Raw genomic sequence first — 18,428 nt, forward strand, 5'->3', positions numbered from 1 at the left:
ACGCATAAGCCCATTATTTCTTGGAATGAGCGTCCTTGGTTTTTAGAATCGGATATTTAATTCTGGACCATATCAGTTCTATATACCAACTCTTCCTTCTAAATTTTGGAAAAAATTCCCTCATACTTGACAAATGTATCCTTCCTCTGGTGTCAGGAATTCAAGCTCTGAAAAGGGGACGCATGGAAGTTTTGCTATCTCCAAATTCTTGATGGCCTCCACTGACTCATAAAAAGTCCTGAACTGCACTTATGTTGCATGTAAGAATTTTTTTTTTAATTTTTAAAGAAATCTTTACCTTTCTGTGTTTTCTTCCATTCCTCTAAAGGCACACTGATTCATTACTCTGGAGTTGTCCACGGACGCTGTATCACAGATCCAGGTCTCCTTTCTGAAAAAGCAAAATAACCAACACTTATAACCTGGGTGCACTTATGTTAACACAGAGACGCATTAAATACATACAAAAGGAATATGTCAAAGGCTGCCCAGTGTCCATCAAAATCCATTCTCCCTTTCGCCCACGGGTTATTTGAGTTTTATCGGGGACTACATTTCCCAGGCATCCTTGCAGCTACATGCAGCCAGGTATGAGTTCCAATGGAATATGAGAGGATGTGATATTTTCACTTCTCCATCTAGGTCTCAAGACATGGGCAAGCCTTGTTCATCCTTTCCACTGGCTGGAACTCAGTTCTGACCACGCAGATGATGACAATGCACTTGGAAATAACAAAACAACAAGATAAAAGGCATTTGGGCCTGTGACTCTGCATGGAGCACAGGTGCCCTCTGAACTTGGAACTACTATCTTCGAGAGAAATGTCTTTGTTCTTTAAGTCACTTTAAGTTTAATAAAACTTTAAGTTCTATTGGTTCTTGTTCCTATGGCTGATAAACTCTCATCAAGTTGACTCTATGTTAAATATTTTCACTGGGGTCCTTCAGAGGGTGAGTTTGGTTATTTGGAGCTTGGGACAGTGTGTGTCTATGGAGACAGATGAGGCCAAATTACTCGGCGTCACAATTTTGGTAAAACCACACATCATTTCAAACAGGTACTCCATCAGCATTTGATGGATGAAGAAGTGTTAATAAGCATGTAATCTCTTCCCGTGTGAAATGTCTTGAAGGCAGAGCACGTAGTTTGGAGTCAGGAACACTGGGACCCACAAGTATGAGCTGTGAGCTTCACTTCATGAAACAACTGCTCAGGATGGTAAAACGCCATCTGAATGTGTGCCATACCCGCATTTAAGGATTTTAGTCTGGGCTGAGGAGCAACAGAGGCTAATCAACAGGGACAGACGGATGGACCTGGGGAGAACATTCCGATGGTGGAGGTTTCCACCCACTATTCCACTTCCTGAGCACCTGCCCCAGGGTGACTCTGAGATACAGCTCAGAGGTTCCCTCTCCAGTCTCAGGAGCTGCACCCCTCACCACTCCAGGTGTGGCTCTAGCGTTAAAAGACACATTCTCTTTCTACAACATGGCCAGAACATTGAGCAGCTACTTCCTTTGTAACCAAAGAAACAGCTGTAGGTTTCAACACAGGAAGAGCTGGCCATGTAAGCCATGTTGAGGGATGGTGTGCGTGTCCCTAGCCTGGAGCCTCCTAGACAAAAAGGGGTCCAGGAAGAGTTCTGACACCCATGACCTTCGTGCTGTGCTGTCACGGCCCAGCTCCACTGCATCAGCTGCGATGACTGCTGAGCATCACAGGCCGCTTGGCCAAATCCTCCCCACCCTCTGCACCACCCTCCTCCAATGTGTTCTACTCTGAGTCTGGCCTTCTCCCAGATCAAAGTACAATGTGGGTAAACTTTCAGATCCAGGTGAACAGGACCAGATACCTGGGACCTCGGCACTATGAGGCACTGGAGAATCAGTTTGGGGGAGAATCGCAGTCACAGCCTTCAACCCTGCTCTTTAACTTGCAAAGAGCACACCATGAGATATTTTTAGTATCTGGACCCCTGTCTGAGGCCGATGCTCTGGCTGGCTTCCCTCAGAGTTTAACTCCTTCAGCTAAGGCCTGTGCATCATGGAGGGACCCAGAAAAAGGCAAGAGGGAAGATAATGGCTCCTGGAAGGAGGAGGGATGGAAGGTAGTGGGATTTGAACTCAGAGTCCCAGAGGTGCCACTGCATCCCTGCAGTGAGGGGACAGAGCAGAAAGCAGTGGCCGCTTCTGCAGCTGTAGACACCTCAGTCCCCCTCACCTCGGCCTGGAAGCCACATCTGCTCAGCGTGGCAAGCTCTTCCGCAGCACAGTAACTGCTGCAAGAGGATTTGACACCTACATCCCAAAGGATGTCAACAGAAGACTCTCCTCCAAGTCACATTTCCTCAGCAGCTTTGAGGTCAGAGCCTACCCTCCACGGTCCCACTGGCTAGTTCTGGGTCAGGCTTTACTCTTGACCTCCTGGTGTTAGAGAAGGTTTTCTGTACAGAGCCATCAAGAAACCACTGCTCTTCAGCCTGCAGGTAAGGACAGGGATTGGGACACCCATTTCTGTACCCCAGCCCTGAGGGATTCCCAAGGCTCAGACACTGACATGGATTATCTCAGCAAATTCTCACACCAGCCCTAGGAAGCAGGTGCTGCTTCACTCTATGAATTGAAAAACTGGGTTAAGATTTGTCAAAGGCTGTACAGACAGCAAATGGCAAAGCATTTGTTCCGGGGGGTTCCTAACCATGGTATTATAATGTGCAAGGGAAAGCTCAGTGCTGGCTGAATGTATGAATGAATGAACAATACTTTCAAAAGCAGTCTCAGGGCTGTGGGGAGACGGTGTCTCTAGAGGGACTGCCCCCACCCACCCTGGATGCCCTGGTGATATTCTCAGATCCCTCCCAAGGCGCCTACTCGGCCCCTGAACACTTACTCTGAACCCAGAATTGCCAACTTCTGCAGGAATGTATGTGCTCAGTACTGCTGCTGGTAATGGCCAGGGCAACCACGGACTCAGCACCTCCTACCTGTGGGCAGGAAGCTTAGGGCTTTCATGCAGAGGCTCCTCTCATCCACCCATGGCCGCACAGGGAAGGTGGGATCACACCCCTTTGAGGGACGGCACAACTGGAGCTCACAGAGATTGTGATGAGCTTGTGATTAAGGTCTGGACACTTAAGTGAGGGCAGTGTTCAAACTCTGAGGGGCTGGTAGAACAGCGCAGGCCTTTCCCCCACCTCACAAGACCCACCACTCACCCTGAGTAATCAGCAAGTCGTGAAAGTAAGTGCTGTTTCAACTCTTTAGCTGGAAAGCTCTGTATTAATCTAAAGCTACTGAGCATTTGCTATGCCAGTCCCTTCATGGAAGAGGAGTCCTAATTCCCCCTAGCTAGAAACTGGCACCACCACCTCCCCTCCCCCACGGCCTGCATCAGTGGTGACCAGCATCTCCTCAGCATCAGTTTCCTACAAGGTTTCCACTGGACACCAAATCTGGCTAATTCTTCTCTGAGAAACATCTCTTTTCAGGACGACCAAGTGTTGGTGAGGATGTGAAGCAACCAGAACTCTCACAGCCTGCTGCTGGTGGGAGCACAGACTGGTCCAATCACCCTGAAGATGGCTGCAATATCTACTCAACCTGCCTTTGCTCCCAGGTACCTATAGGGACCATGAGACATTATCCAGAATGTTCTCAGCAGTACTGTTCTCAGCACAATGGTCCTGTATTAGCTTCCTTCTGCTGCTGTAACAATCACCAGCTTGGTGCTTTTTGTCATCTTACGGTTCTGGAGATCAGAAATGGGTCAGCAGGGCTGCACTCCTTCTGGAGGTTCTAGAGGAGAATCCACTTCCTTGCTTCTCCAGCTCTCCATGCATTCCTTGGCTCATGGCCCCTTCCTCCTCTTCACAGCCTGCAGTGGAGCACCTTCTCTCACCTCCACTTCCATCGTCACAGCTCATCCTCTTATCAGACGCTCCTGCATCCCTCTCACAAGGATCATTGTATCTATACTGGCCCACCAAGAGATTTTAAGATCATCTCCCCATGTCAAGGCTCTTAACTCAGGACTTCCCTGGGAGATCAGTGGCTAAGAATCTACGCTCCCAGTGCAGGGGGCCTGGGTTCGATCCCTGGTCGGGGAACTAGATTCCACGTGCTACAACTAAATGATCTCACGTGGCACAACTAAAGGTCCCGTGCGCTGCAATGAAGATCAAAGATTTCGTGTGCTGTAACAAGGACCCAGAGCAGCCAAATAAATAAACAAATATTAAAAAAAAAAAAAAGACCCTTAACTTAATCACACCTACAAAGTCCCTCCGCCAGATGACGTAACACAGTCACATGTATTACCAGGGAATGGTACCTGTAACCAGGGGTGAGGTCATGGATAACTTCTGAGGGGCCATTATTTGCCTCACCTCCAGCCCAAAACCAGAAGCAAATCCAAATGCTCATCAACAGTAGAATGAATGAAATAAAAGGTGGTAATTCCCAGCATATGAGAGTGTACAGTCTACAGCTACCCGCAACAAGGATGACGCTCACGAGACAACACTGAATCGATGACATCAAACACAGGAGCACTTGCTGTATGAGTCTGTCTGCAGAGAGGGCAGAACCAGGTCAAGTTTGTCTACTCTACCATTTCCTTCAACTCAGAGTCTTCCATAGTCCTCTCAAAAAGGTCACTGCTTATTTTCTATAAGTCAATATAGACACAGACGTGCTAAATTCCCCAACTTTGCATCCCACCATTGGAGTCAACAGTTATGAAAATCCAATGAATGCATTTAGAACTAAAGGAGGCGGCGAGGAAGAAGAAGGAGAAGCAAATGCAGCAGCAAGTGTCTCTGCCTCTCTCACATTTCCACTCCACAGGTGTGTGCCACTTCACCTCTGGAAGAAGCAGATCCCAGCTGACTTCCTGACCATACCCAATCCTGCCAGTAGCTGTTCACCAGACAGACCTGGAATGTCCCCCTGACCCCTGCTGCACTGTCCTCCGTCTCCCCTTCATTCCTGTCACCCACCTGACAACCCCTGCCCCCCGAACTCCCCCTAAACCTCTGCAGGACTTGCAGTACAAACCATACCATCTGCTCTTAATTGCTACTGTCACACAGTAATTGCTAACAGTGACAAGCACCTTAATCTAGTCTCCCCAGTCAGACTACAAACTCTCAAGAACGGAAATCAGGTCTCTCCTGTTCAGGAACTGCCTGTTCAATCCTCCTCCTAGTTCTGGCTGCATGTGAGTGCCTAATGCTAGTTCATAATAACTAATGACGCAGCTGCCTTTGCTGAGCACCTAACATGCATCAGGTTCAGCACTCCTCAAGCGGGACCTCATTTCTTCTTCTCCCACCAATGAAGGGGGTGCTACCATGATCCCTCTTTTGAGTTGGAGGCACAGAATGGCCAATTAACTTGCCCAAGGCCCCAGAAGTCATCACTAGAGGATGGGATTTGAGTCCATGTGATCTGACCCCAGGGCCCGTGGTGCCCTTGACCAAGACCCCACTCTGCTTAACATCCCACCCAAGTTGGGTTAGGCATACAGCTGGTGCTTAATAAATATGTGACATTTCTCCCCCCTCCCCCAAAAAAAGATATACTAAGAAGGAGAAAAAAAAAAAAAAAAAACTTTCACAGAACACAAGTAACAAATCAAGACTCATCACAAAATAATTTTTCAGTCTCAGACCTCAGAAGGGAACACACCCCCTGGAGAGATTTGAAGAAGCCCACCCGCTCCTTCCTCTGCATCATGCTTGGCTTTCAGGAGCGTTATAAACATTTATCAGCACACAGTCAGGGTCTGTCCTCCAGGCTTTTATCAAAACAGGGAAAGCTGGATACATTTTTTCTTCTTTTGTCCGCCAACCTCAGGACCAAAGCCAAAGTCAGGGTTGAAGACAGACTGGACGACGGGGGCTGTGACCACAACGCCCTGAGCCACCTGCCCTCAATGACCTCACCTCTCACATGGCCAAAGAATGTGGCCCAGAGGCCTTGACTGCAAACAAGGCCGCCGCCCCCGAGGGCTGCTTTGGCCAGAGATAAACTGAAGTGGAGATAATGACACTGACATCATGCCATGACCCTCAGTGCTGGCTGCTGGCTCGAGCCCGTGCAGTCTGTCCCTTAGAGGCTGGCCCCTCACTCAGATACCAAACGGCGCTCTGTCCAGCGGCGCAGACACGGCGGCACGCCCTCAGCCTCCCACAGACTGGCCCGCAGCATCCGAGTGGATATGGATAGGAGTGCCTACACCTGGGGTGTGCAGACTACCCAGGACACGGCATTTCTAAACCACTGCCTCTGAGCAGGGGCGTGGGACTGGCTGGAGGTTAGGGAGGGCTTCGGTTACATCTGGACCACTAGCAGTTTTACAGGAACAAAAACAAAGAGTTGACGTATTTGGGGGGTTATTAAAATTGTCTCAAAGTTTAAAAAACAAACCCTGATGGTTACAGCACAGTGTGGTGGAGCAGTACTGGAGAGACGGACAGCTACAAGGGGAGCCGCAGCCATGGCTGCAAGAGGGAACCACGGATGGGATCTGGTCTCAGCCAGCTCTGCGCCTCTGGGCAAAATGAGACAATCTACCCCGAGTGTTTAGCCAAGAAGATGCACTCAGTTAGAGATCAGTGTTATCAAGTTTTATTTACTCCATCCTTCCTGGAAGCCAGACATTGTGAGGTCCTAGAGGGTAGGGAGTCGGAGACCAAGAGTTTAGGAATGAGGTCTCCACTACCACCCTCAGAGGGACACTTTGTAAACAACCACTCTCATCCCCACAGGCTTTCGCAGTCCTCCAGTGATTCCCTGGTGCTCCTGCCATGTTCCCCCCTCACCCAAATCCCGATATGTGCTCATGCCTTCTCGACCACACTGGGTGCAGAGGCAGGCCAACTGTGAGCACGCTGACAAATGCGAGTTCCCTGGATGAAAGAACAAATCCAACCAACTGCACTTGTCCACTCTCACGGAAGACAACACAAACTTGCTGCAGGACCAGGGCACCTTGGAGGCTATTGCCACGCACCTGAAGATATGAAGCGGCCCTCGTGGGAGGTGGCCACCCCCAGCATCACGATAAAATGAGGCTTCAAGAGGCAAGCTCCCTCAGTACCCACCTGAGCCCTCAAGTCACTCTCTCAGGAAGATGTAGGCTGGGGACCCAAGGACGCGGGGTTACATTTCTAGACACAAAGTCAAGATGCCCCAGTGATGGAATGGGTACAACCGACGAACACCATCATCACACATGTTCCAACAAGCATCCTGGACTCGCCCCTGGCCAGGCAGCCTCCAGCTTCGGTGGTTGGCTCCCCACATGGCTTAACTGCATGGAGAGGCTGAGCTGAGCATGCCCTGGTGGCAGCCACAGTTCCAGTTCTCATCGAGTGGCCTCCATCACATGCTCCTTTGGGGAGACAGGGAGAGGAGACTGGTCCTCAGTTTTCAGGTCCTCATCCCAAGTCTCAGTCTTCCCAGTGGGAGGTTGGATCCCAGATCCCAGGAGGAGGGTTTGATGGGGAGAGCACCAGTGCTCAAGTCCTGTCCAGCTCCTAGCTGCCTGTCCTTAGGCCTGAGGGTGTTGCGATTCCAACCGGGGCATCTCCTGTCCTAGAGGATCCATACGCCAGGGTTCCTGGGTAAGTCCTCACACTATAAAATAGTTCCAATGCAACAACAACAACAAAAGTTTGAAAAACGTGCTTTTCACAAAACCTCTAAGCCTCTCCAACAATGTCTTTGATGGACACTCAGTTTGTTTTTGCTGATACACAGAGAGCATGCTCGTGTATTCACAGAGGACACAACGGTAGGAGGGAGTAAGACACAGGTCAGACAGAGCAGTGTGCCCACTGCAGGACGGACACTGCCCAAGCACGGTTCATCCAAGGGAGGGCATGCAGGCTCCCCAAGGATCTGGGCACCACGTCCGCACTGCCACCATTGTCGTCTCTGCCCTCCTCCTCACCACAGGCAACGGTGACAGCAGCCTTCCTGTACGCCAGGCACCCTGCGGAGGGCTTCAAATGCTTGATCCCATTTAGCCTTCTCAGCAACGCTGTAAGATAAAGACTCTTACCTCCTTCTTACAGAGAGGTTTAAGTGCCTTTCCCACATCCACAGAACTAGTGAGTGGAAGAATCAGGGCCAAGCATAAAAATAAGTGTGCTTATCTCCACCACACCCTACTTAACAGAAGTCCAAAAGGGAGATGATTCTCGTAAAATGGCCCTAGAACAGACCTTGTGCTAATGTTGCCATCTGGGAATAAAACTGGATCCTTTGGTCAGGGCAACATTTTCCTCACCTGATTTTTCACCAAACAGGGCATTTATTAACGTGAACTTCGTAGAACTGACACATGTCACACTCACTAACTCAGCTCAAGGAAGGTAGTCTGGTTTGCCTCACCATCATTCATTTCCTGCAGAGACGAGTGCTTACATACAGCATACTTCATGCCCAAAGACTGCTTCAAAACACCTGCAAAAAAGGGGGTGATTTCTCTGAGAAGCTCAACTATAAATAATGTTTCATGACATCTAGGCACTTGAAGACAATATAAAATTCCCTGGAATTAAATATATCAAGGACCCACTCTTTACCTGCATGTAGTCACATGACATCCCCAGGAGATGCACACTGTTGGCCACATGCTACAGAGAAGGAAACGGGCTTCAGCAGCTCAGCCAAGCTCCAGCAGCTGGAAGTGGACCACGGGGACTGAACAGCTGGATCTGACTCCTGGACCGAGGCCTCCAAACTTCCCAAACCCACAACGGGCACCTGAATAAATACGCAGCCTGATTCCCCCAAGAAAATGCTCTGGCTAAATCTTAGCTCCTTCTCTGTGCTCTTACCCCCAGGTATCAGCTGAGAAAGGTCCTATGGAGGAAAGGACCAATCAGGCCTCTGACACGGGAGGACAACTTCTAGTGTTAGTGGGGAAATCCTGCAGAACCCAGAATTCCCCTGGAAGGACCCTGGAGAAGGTGGGTTCTGGAGAGGGGTGCCCCCTCCCTCAAAGAGCCCAGTGCTGAGTAGGTGACTGTGTGTTTAATCGCACTCCAGGTAAAGTCGGTAGCTGGGGCAGAGGGAACACACAGTCATGTAACCCTTGGAAGCCCATGCAGGACAGCCCTACCCACCACCCCTTCCAGAATATACACTCATGTAAGCGGAAGAGCAGGATTCAATGATTGTATCTTTTCTTTAAATTAATTTATGTATTTATTTTTGGCTATGCTGGGTCGTGAGAAACCTATATGCAGATCAGGAAGTAACAGTTAGAACTGGACATGGAACAACAGACTGGTTCCAAACAGGAAAAGGAGTACATCAAGGCTGTATATTGTCACCCTGCTTATTTAACGTATATGCAGAGTACAGCATAAAAAACGCTGGGCTGGAAGAAGCACAAGCTGGAATCAAGACTGACAGGAGAAATATCAATAACCTCAGATATGCAGATGACACCACCCTTATGGCAGAAAGTGAAGAGGAACTAAAAGGCCTCCTGATGAAAGTGAAAGAGGAGAGTGAAAAAGTTGGCTCAAAGCTCAACATTCAGGAAACGAAGATCATGGCATCTGGTCCCATCATTTCTTGGGAAACAGATGGAGAAACAGTGGAAACAGTATCAGACTTTATTTTTTCGGCTCCAAAATCACTGCAGATGGTGACTGCAGCCATGAAATTAAAAGACGCTTACTCCTTGGAAGGAAAGTTACAACCAATCTAGATAGCATATTGAAAAGCAGAGATATTACTTTGCCAACAAAGGTCTGTCTAGTGAAGGCTATGGTTTTTCCAGTGGTCATGTATGGATGTGAAAGTTGGACTATGAAGAAAGCTGAGCACCGAAGAATTGATGCTTTTGAACTGTGGTGTTGGAGAAGACTCTTGAGAGTCCCTTGGACTGCAAGGAAATCCAACCAGTCCATTCTAAAGGAGATCAGTCCTGGGTGTTCTTTGGACGGACTGATGCTAAAGCTGAAACTCCAATACTTTGGCCACCTCATTCAAAGAGTTGACTCATTGGAAAAGACCCTGATGCTGGGAGGGACTGGGGGCAGGAGGAGAAGGGGACGACAGAGGATGAGATGGCTGGACGGCATCACCGACTCAATGGACATGAGCTTGAGTAGACTCCAGGAGTTGGTGATGGACAGGGAGGCCTGGCGTGCTGCAATTCATGGGGTTGCAAAGAGTTGGACATGACTGAGCAACTGAACTGAACTGAACTGATGCTGGGTCTTCATTGCTGCGTGGGCTTTTCTTTAGCTGCAGTGAGTGGAGGCTACTCTCTAGCTGTAGTGTGCCAGCCTGTCATTCGTAGAGGCTTCTCTTGTTGCAGAGCATGTGCTCTAGGGCATGCGGGCTTTAGTAGTTGCGGCACACAGACTCTAGACCACAAGCTCAATAATTGTGGCACACGGGCTTAGCTGCTCCACAGCCTGTGGGATCTTCCAAGATCGGGAATCAAACCTGTGTCTCCTGGCAGGTGGATTCTTTACCAATGAGCCATCAGGGAATCCCTCAATGGTTGTTTCTTTCTTCTAAGAGCTTCCAGCTCAGTCAACATAAGTCAAATGCAAGAGAGGTGGGATTCCATGATACCGTATTTCCACAACAGCATGATGTACCATAAGGTGCTGAAAGATCTATATTATAAATGCTGAAAACATTCACACTACAGAGAACCAGTCAAGCCTGTCAGTTCTGAAGTTAAGACTACAGGGACTCTAATTTGACCTCTGCCACTTGGTGGCCTCGAGAGCCCAGAAAGGGCTACTTTGTGCTTTGGTTTCCCCGTTTATGGGCTTCCCAGGAGGCGCTAGTGGTAAAGAATCCGCCTGCCAACGCAGGAAATGTAAGAGACTCAGACTCGGGTTTGATCCCTGGGTCAGGAAGATCCCCTGGAGGAAGGCATGGGAACCCACTCCAGTCTGCTTGCCTGGAGAATCCCCATGGACAGAGGAGCCTGCCAGCTACAGTCCATGGGGTCACAAAGAGTTGGACACGACTGAAGCAGCTGAGCATTTTCAAAGCACTACCCCAACTACAAAATAGGATGGTAATAGTGTCAGCTCCACAGCGCTTTTTTGGGGATTTGATAACACAGAGCCAGCGAAGAGCAGAGCACAGTGCTCCACAAAGGCGGACATCCCCTCCCCTCCACAGGAAACAGACAAGAAAGCAGAGGGTCCCGAGGAGAGGTGAGCAACTTGTCAGCGGTCCCATAGTGAGAGAGTCCAGAATCCACACTGTATTTAGCACTGGGGGTCTCGGGGAGCAAGGTGTAAGAGAGAGGGTCCCTGCTGGAACAGAGTGAGCCTGGGGCAGCTAGGTTAACAGGCCTGAGAGGCAGAACTTGAAGTGTGGGGAACTGGGCTACTGAGCAAACAGGAGCATGATAACGAGGAGGGAGAAACACTTTCAGAGAATATAAAACTACCTGGTGAGGAACCATTCCAGACCCACCCAGAAGGCAAGACCACACAGACACAGAGACCTCAGGAGCCAGTAAACTGGCTACCTCGACCACAGTCACAAAGAAAATGACCTTGCCAGTGATGGTCACCCCAAATGAGGCTTTGAGCATGCCACCCTCACCCGCTCCACCAGCCCCAACCTGCTGACAGCCCACCTGGCCCCTCCACTGATTCCCAGGTTGGAGGCTGAGACCTGCATCTGCTCTGAAAAATCCCCTCCAGGATTCCAAATCCCTGCCCTCCTCTCCGAGAGGCACACGCCCGCAAAGCACACAAGAAATGACAAGGAGGTGTGAGCAAGCTGCACTGGGCCAGCCAAGTCACGTGTCCAGTGCCGGCCTGGCTCTGCCAGCTGCTGAACCCTCACCCACTTCTCAGGCACAGAAGTAACCAGGAGGTGCCTGCAACACCACAATGGGACCTTTACAGCTCAGCAGGCTGCAGAGGTCAAGAGCAAGAACGCACCTTCCACAAACTCACCCAAAGCCTGCAGGTGGCAGGGAGACAGGAGTGAAGGAGGGCCCTTCTGCCTGGTTATAAGCCTTCCTCTGTGTCCAGAAAGGCGCGGACAATGGGAAGGGGCAGATGCTTCCGGACGCAAAGCCTGGCACCCAAGCCCTGTGCTCTGCTGTGGTGAGAGCAGCTGTTCCCCATCACCCCCTCCCAAGGGGCTGGCAGGGAGAATGAGACCACAAACCAAAGGAGACTGGAGGCAGAGGCCCCCAAGTCATTGAGGCATCAGCTGTGACAAAGACACTAGCTCTTGTGCAATCTGGGGTAGCAGCAGAGGGACACTCAAGTTCAAAACACCCAGGTGTTTTCATTCCTGCTGACTGCAGGAGGGGAGCAGCCGCTGCCACTACCCAGAAACCACACCTGGTGACCTGGCAGCGAGAAAGTCAACCTCACCCAACACGGCAGGACATGCCAGGGCCTGTGGCTGAGGCCGAGGGCCTTGTGTTTCCCTACCAGAGTCACAGGGTGTCACAGTCAGAAGGACACGGTGCTTGGGGCCCACAGGTGTCCTCAACCAACACGGCAGGACATGCCAGGGCCTGTGGCTGAGGCCGAGGGCCTTGTGTTTCCCTAACAGACTCATAGGGTGTCATAGCCAGAAGGACACGGTGCTCGGGGCCCTCAGGTGTCTGGAGGCAGGACACAGAATCGTCCACGCACAGGCTCACACTCGGCCCCAGCTTGGGTCTCCCGAATCAGAATTGCGACGCTGGGCCTGGGAATGTGCCCTTTGATGACACACCACCAACAACAACCCCCAGGGTGACTCTGAGGCAGCCAGCCCCACAGCAGGCTGCTCTGGAAGCTGGATCGGTCCAGCCTGCTGGGTCTGCCTGTGAGCAAATGAGACCAGACAGTGGTCGATGGTTCGTGCATTCCAAGAGCATCCACCCAGGGCTGCCCAGGGGACTGGCTCTGAGGAGACATGGTTCCTGCCCTACGGGGAAGAGCTGGGTCCACCTGGGGAACTTCTCTGAAACGCAGGTGTCCAAGCTCCATCCACCGCCTGTGATTCAGGTTCGAGGGACTCAATCCAGCAAGAAAATGAAAGCAGGGCCAGACAAGAACATGAATCTGGAAGCTGATGGAAGCCAAGTCTGGGGAGACTGAGGGTACAGCATGAAGGACGGCTTTGCACAGCACCGGCTATGGGCCATCCCTCTGACTACTGCTGATACCACTCACATTCAGCACAGCCCTGTGGCGGAGCTGGAGGCCCCACCTCACAGATGAGAACAGTGAGGCATATGGTACAGTGAAATGCCCTGGCCCAAAGTCCTGTTGCCAACCAGAGCCGAGGCTGGGATTCGAACCCTGGCAGCACGTGCCCTCTTCACTGGCATCCCCTCCTCAAGCCCCACCTCTATGACCTTGGCCTTTCTCTCTCCTGTCTTACTCTTCATCAACAGTCAGTGACAAGGCCTGACCCCCTTCTCTCCAAATCAACTGCTAACACCACTTTAACCTTCCATTATAGCCTGTGGGCTTCCCAAGTGGCGCTGGTGGTAAACAATCTTCCAATCGATGCAGGAGATGCAAGAGACACGGGTTCCATCCCTGGGTCGAGAAGATCCCCTGGAGAAGGAAATGGCAACCCACTCCAGTATTCTTGCCTGGAAAATCCATGGACAGAGAAGCGCAGCGGGCTACAGTCCATGGGGTCTCAAAGAATTGGCCATGACTTAGCAACTGAGCACATGCATAAAGTATGAGTCCCGTCAGCCAGGTCACTCCCTGGCTTAATCCTTTGCAAGGGCTTTCCACCGGCCAGAAGACACAAATCTTCCTCCCAAGTTTGCCTCCGGGACTTCCCACAGAGCTTCCCCTCCACTCCTCCAGGCTAACTTCTCTCAGCTCAGACCCTCAGCTCTCCCCAGAAGACAAGGCCACAGAGTTCTGTCCAGTCCAGGGTTAAGTCCGGGGTGTGTGGGGTGGGGTGGACTATGGTGGTTGACTGACCAAGGGACTCTGCAGCTGGTCAGAGGCTCAAGGACGGTGAGGTGGCAGCAGAAGGGCCAGAAAGTCAGTCTGGGCAGACAGGCCAGGGCTAGACTGGGAAGGGAGGCCTGCGAACGTGACAGGGAGGAGCTAGGATGTAAGCCTGGGACCACACGTGGCTGAGGAGGCCCACGGAAGCAGGGGAGCAGTGGGGCCAAATTCACACTCACGTGCTACTGGTGGACTGAATCGCCATTTTCTCTGATCTCCTTGAAAGGCAATCTGCCAAGAGCTAACAAAAATTTAAAATCTGCCTGCTCGCTGACCCAGCAATTCCAAGTCTATCAAGGATACTCATTGCAGGATCCCTTCATATTAGCGAAAAAGAGAAACTGGCCTCACTGGCCACCGAGAGAATAAACCACAGCCACAACTCCTCCAAACCCTTGGAGCTGAATGCATTTCAGAACTCATAACATTTGCATTTTACAAAGGTAACAGGAAGTATGTATAGTATGTTCCATACAGCTGCAGCAGGGTCAAGTGGAGCATCCATGGTCAAGTTCGTAAATATTTCTGCAGCTGAACATGTGACTTTCTGCCACACACTCTGAAGAGGCTCCTATTATCTCAGATCTGGGCATCCAATGAGTTTGCATCAAACTTTTTAAAAAATCATGTAGTTGTGTCTTGATTCTGTAACTGTGGATAAGGGATGGAGGACCTGTGGTCAGGTGAAGGAAAAATAAAAAATAGAAAGTGATCAAACATACCCTGAGCCCTGACAAGTCAAGTACGCTCCAGTGCTGACACGCTGGGCCCATGATGGCCCTGGGCCCTTTACTCCTCCAGCCCGCCTAAGTGCTCTTCACTGTTGCCGCCGCCGCCACTAACATCAGGAGCGCGGACTGTGTACCAGGTCTTAGCGCTTTACACTAATTACCCCACTAAATCCACACAACAACCCAGAGGTGGCACTGTTACTCATGTTATCCAGATTCATCGCAAATGCATCCTCCATCATCCAACAGAGAGACTGACGCGCAAAGGGACAGAGCGACTCGCTCAAGGCCACCCGCCAAGGCGCCGCAGTGGTGCACAAGCTGCCAGCCATCTCTGGTACAGTCAGGCCTGGGAACCTGGGAACTCCGGCTCCAGAGCCTCGGATACTCTTAACACCTGCACCTTCCTCACCTCCTCTTGGTGAAGTAGCTTAAAACTTGGACAGAACATGGCAGACCACAAAGATATAAACAGATACAAGTCAAACCATGCTAGCATTCAGATCCATAACCAGAGTGCTTATTCTCTCTCAAGAAGCCAGGCCTGTCAGAGAGACACCAGCAAGGGCAGCCAAGCATGGAGCCAGGGATCCTCTAGAGCACCAACCGCAGCCCAGGGAACCTCAGGCCATTCAGCCTGGAGATCTGCCCCAGCAGACCCACAAAGCTGCCCTGGGCAATCTACACAACACACTTTAATTTGTTACAAAGGATCAGCCCAAGGTGTGGGTGCCAAGCGTCAGGCCCAGGCAGACAGAAGCAGGTTCCACCTCCTCACTGGATCCCCTCCAACCTACCCAGTAACACCAACCACCACCATCACCATTTAACCATCAGCTTCAGGTAAAGCTAGCCAACGGGCAGGTTCTCTCCCTTCCAGGATGGGATGTTCAGGGACTCCGAGGACACAGCAGATAGATACCTCTCTCCTTTCAACAGCACCACAGTTAGGAACAGCCAGCCACCCTCCCTCCCAAGCACCAACCCTTTCTGCAAAGGGAGCCTCATGCTAGGGACTGGTGGATGGTGGCTATTGCTCACATGCTATGAGGGTGAGGTGGGTTAGGACGAGGAGGAACACACCAGAGCACCATGGCAGGGGAAAATCCGGCCTCTCACGGGCTCCAACCTCACCTCCCCTCCAGCCTGCCCTGGCCTCGGACACTGTTTCAGCTCCCCAACCTTCCTTCACCAACTCTAGAGAAAGACTGCCATATATTTTGCATACATAACACAATAGTTTGCAACATAAACTACACAAATCTAATGTGTACAAGTTATTAATGTTTTTAGATATTTATACTCCAATATAACCACCAACTTTCACACATTGGAGAAGGAAATGGCAACCCACTCCAGTGTTCTTGCCTGGAGAATCCCAGGGACAGGTGAGCCTGGTGGGCTTCCGTCTATGGAGTCACACAGAGTCGGACATGACTGAAGTGACTTAGCAGCAGCAGCAGCATAACCACGAACTAAATCAAATTATAAAACATTTATAGCCCTCATTTCTTCATGCCCCCCACCCCCACCCAATAGGCTCCCCCGTCCCTGGGATTCTCCAGGCAAGAACACTGGACTGGGTTGCCATTTCCTTCTCCAATGCGTGAAAGTGAAGTCACTCAGTCATGTCCGACTCTTACCAACCCCATGGACTGCAGCCCACCAGGCTCTTCCGTCCATGGGATTTTCCAGGCAAGAGTACTGGAGTGGGTTGCCATTGCCTTCTCCGCGAGACAGATGGGGCTTCCCAAATACCCCTTTCCTTGAACTGGAGCCGGCAGAAGAATCTCATTTCACCTCACCTCCTGCAGCCCAAGAGAATTCAGATGTACATGACCCTACTGTTTGAATTTCTGGACACAGACCATACACAAAGTACTCTCATCTCATATTAAGCTTCCGTAACTTCCCTTAAGCCCATTTTGACAACTCTCCATGGGTCAAAATCCTTTTAAAATGCAAACTAATCAAGTAGGAATATGCACAGGGATGATGTAAGATAGCATCCGGCTGTCAGATGTGCTGAGCACCCACTGTCTGCATGTACCAGCTGGGGGTGAGTGACGCTATGGGACACACCCCTGTGTCACCATGCTCAAAGCCTGGGGAAGAGACTAAGAAAAAATGGGGGAAGAGAAAGTAAACAGAGGGAAGTGCTAAGAGAAGGACTCCCTTGCAACATTTGAGCCAAGACCTATATATGGAAAGGAGCTGGCCCTGAGAAGAGCAGGGGTTAGAGCATTCTAGACAGGAGGAATGGCATACACAGACTGAGAAACAGCAGGGATGGGGATTAGAAGGCATGACAGGGAGGGGCAGAGTATGCAGTGAAAGGTGAGAAAAAGTTCAGATTTTTTTTTTCTAATCAGAATCAGAATTCACTGGAGGATTATGCTCTGTTATCCTCTTGAACACAGAAGTTCTCTAGAAGAGCATTCAGTTAGCTGGTCTACTCTGGATTCCTTCTATCACACCATGCTTCAGACAGACAACGAACCACAGCCTCTCAGCCTTTACTGAGCTTGCGCACAAATGCACGCTTGCGTGTATGTCCATGAGCATACACACATACATACACACACACCTGCTCCCTTCATGCTACCTCAAGCTGAGTACCTCCACCAGTACTGGGTGAAATGGAGTTGACACTGCAGACTTTTTCATCTCAACTGGTGATTTCTCAGCACTTATCACAGCTGTAATTTTACTTACATTCATGTGACTATTTGATTAGCACTTGCTTCCTGAATGAGTGTCTTCTGATTCTAAAACGGCAGAATCTGAGCCTGTCTTGACCATCAAGGCATCCCCAGCACCTAGTATACGGCCTGGCCCAAGGCTAAAATGCTCAATATCACAACACACAGTTTTGAATGCAAAAGTTCAAACACATACAAAAGCAGAAAAAAATATAACCACCATACAACCCCCATAGTCAAGTCATTCCTAACCTTTCTCTTCTCTACCCCTCCCAATGAGCGAAACCCCAGCCGTCATATCACTCAGTATGTACTTGTTGAATGAATGTATAAATGAATGTCTTTTTGTAATGGACAAAAAACCGGGTACTTAATTTTACTCTTACTGATTTTTCTGTTGATACTAGACAGACAGGAAAAAAGTCGAGGATGGGCCACCTGGATGAGTCAGTTTACCAACTGGTTAACTCCAATAAAATTTCAGGAGATGAGATTTAAACTATGGGCTAAGATGAATCTCCCTTCCCCCCTGTTCACTGGATTTAACCTTTTGGTCCTGTTCTCATCATTGCCACATTCATTAAGAAGTGGCAGTAAGCAGGGAAAAATTACGTATTTCCCACAATCTCTTTCAAATAAAATACTGAAGGAACAAGTTTCTTTTCATTAAACAAGACATGTAGCCTTTTACACACAGAAAAACAATGCCTTAGAAACAAGTATTATATTATAGCTTGCTCCCTCCGGGGCAAACTATACTACACTTATTTATTGGAATATTTAAAGTAATTTGTTCCAAAGGAGCCTGGTCCTTCTGAAATACCATCACCATTTTACAAACATTGGACAGAACTGTCATGACTGTGATACTCACAGTGCCCTGCAGAGTGAGGGGCACTGAGTACTCACTGGGTTTGTTTAATGTCATCTACTCTTCAGAATCCCAAAGGAACCAATAAAAATGAACTGAAATGCTAAAATGCAACCAGACCGAATGATCTTTT

General features: G+C 49.9%; 1 protein-coding gene across 2 annotated transcripts in view; it reads right to left on the reverse strand.

The window, feature by feature from the left end:
* The window catches only part of ARHGEF3 (Rho guanine nucleotide exchange factor 3), a 313,634-nt gene that overhangs the window by 278,675 nt on the left and 16,531 nt on the right, over positions 1–18,428 (reverse strand). Inside the window, exons 1-2 of one of the 2 annotated variants that reach the window (XM_027523863.1) lie at positions 8,404–8,457; positions 299–391 (exon numbers count right to left, since the gene is read on the reverse strand). In XM_027523863.1, the coding sequence (XP_027379664.1) occupies positions 299–342 (44 nt within the window). In that variant the 5' untranslated portion in view covers positions 343–391; positions 8,404–8,457. Of the gene's footprint in view, positions 1–298; positions 392–8,403; positions 8,458–18,428 lie in introns of those variants that run through there. The other variant, XM_027523864.1, reaches the window with a different exon arrangement.

The sequence above is a fragment of the Bos indicus x Bos taurus genome, chromosome 22 (genome assembly GCF_003369695.1).
Source record: "Bos indicus x Bos taurus breed Angus x Brahman F1 hybrid chromosome 22, Bos_hybrid_MaternalHap_v2.0, whole genome shotgun sequence".
Classification (NCBI taxonomy): domain Eukaryota; kingdom Metazoa; phylum Chordata; class Mammalia; order Artiodactyla; family Bovidae; genus Bos; species Bos indicus x Bos taurus.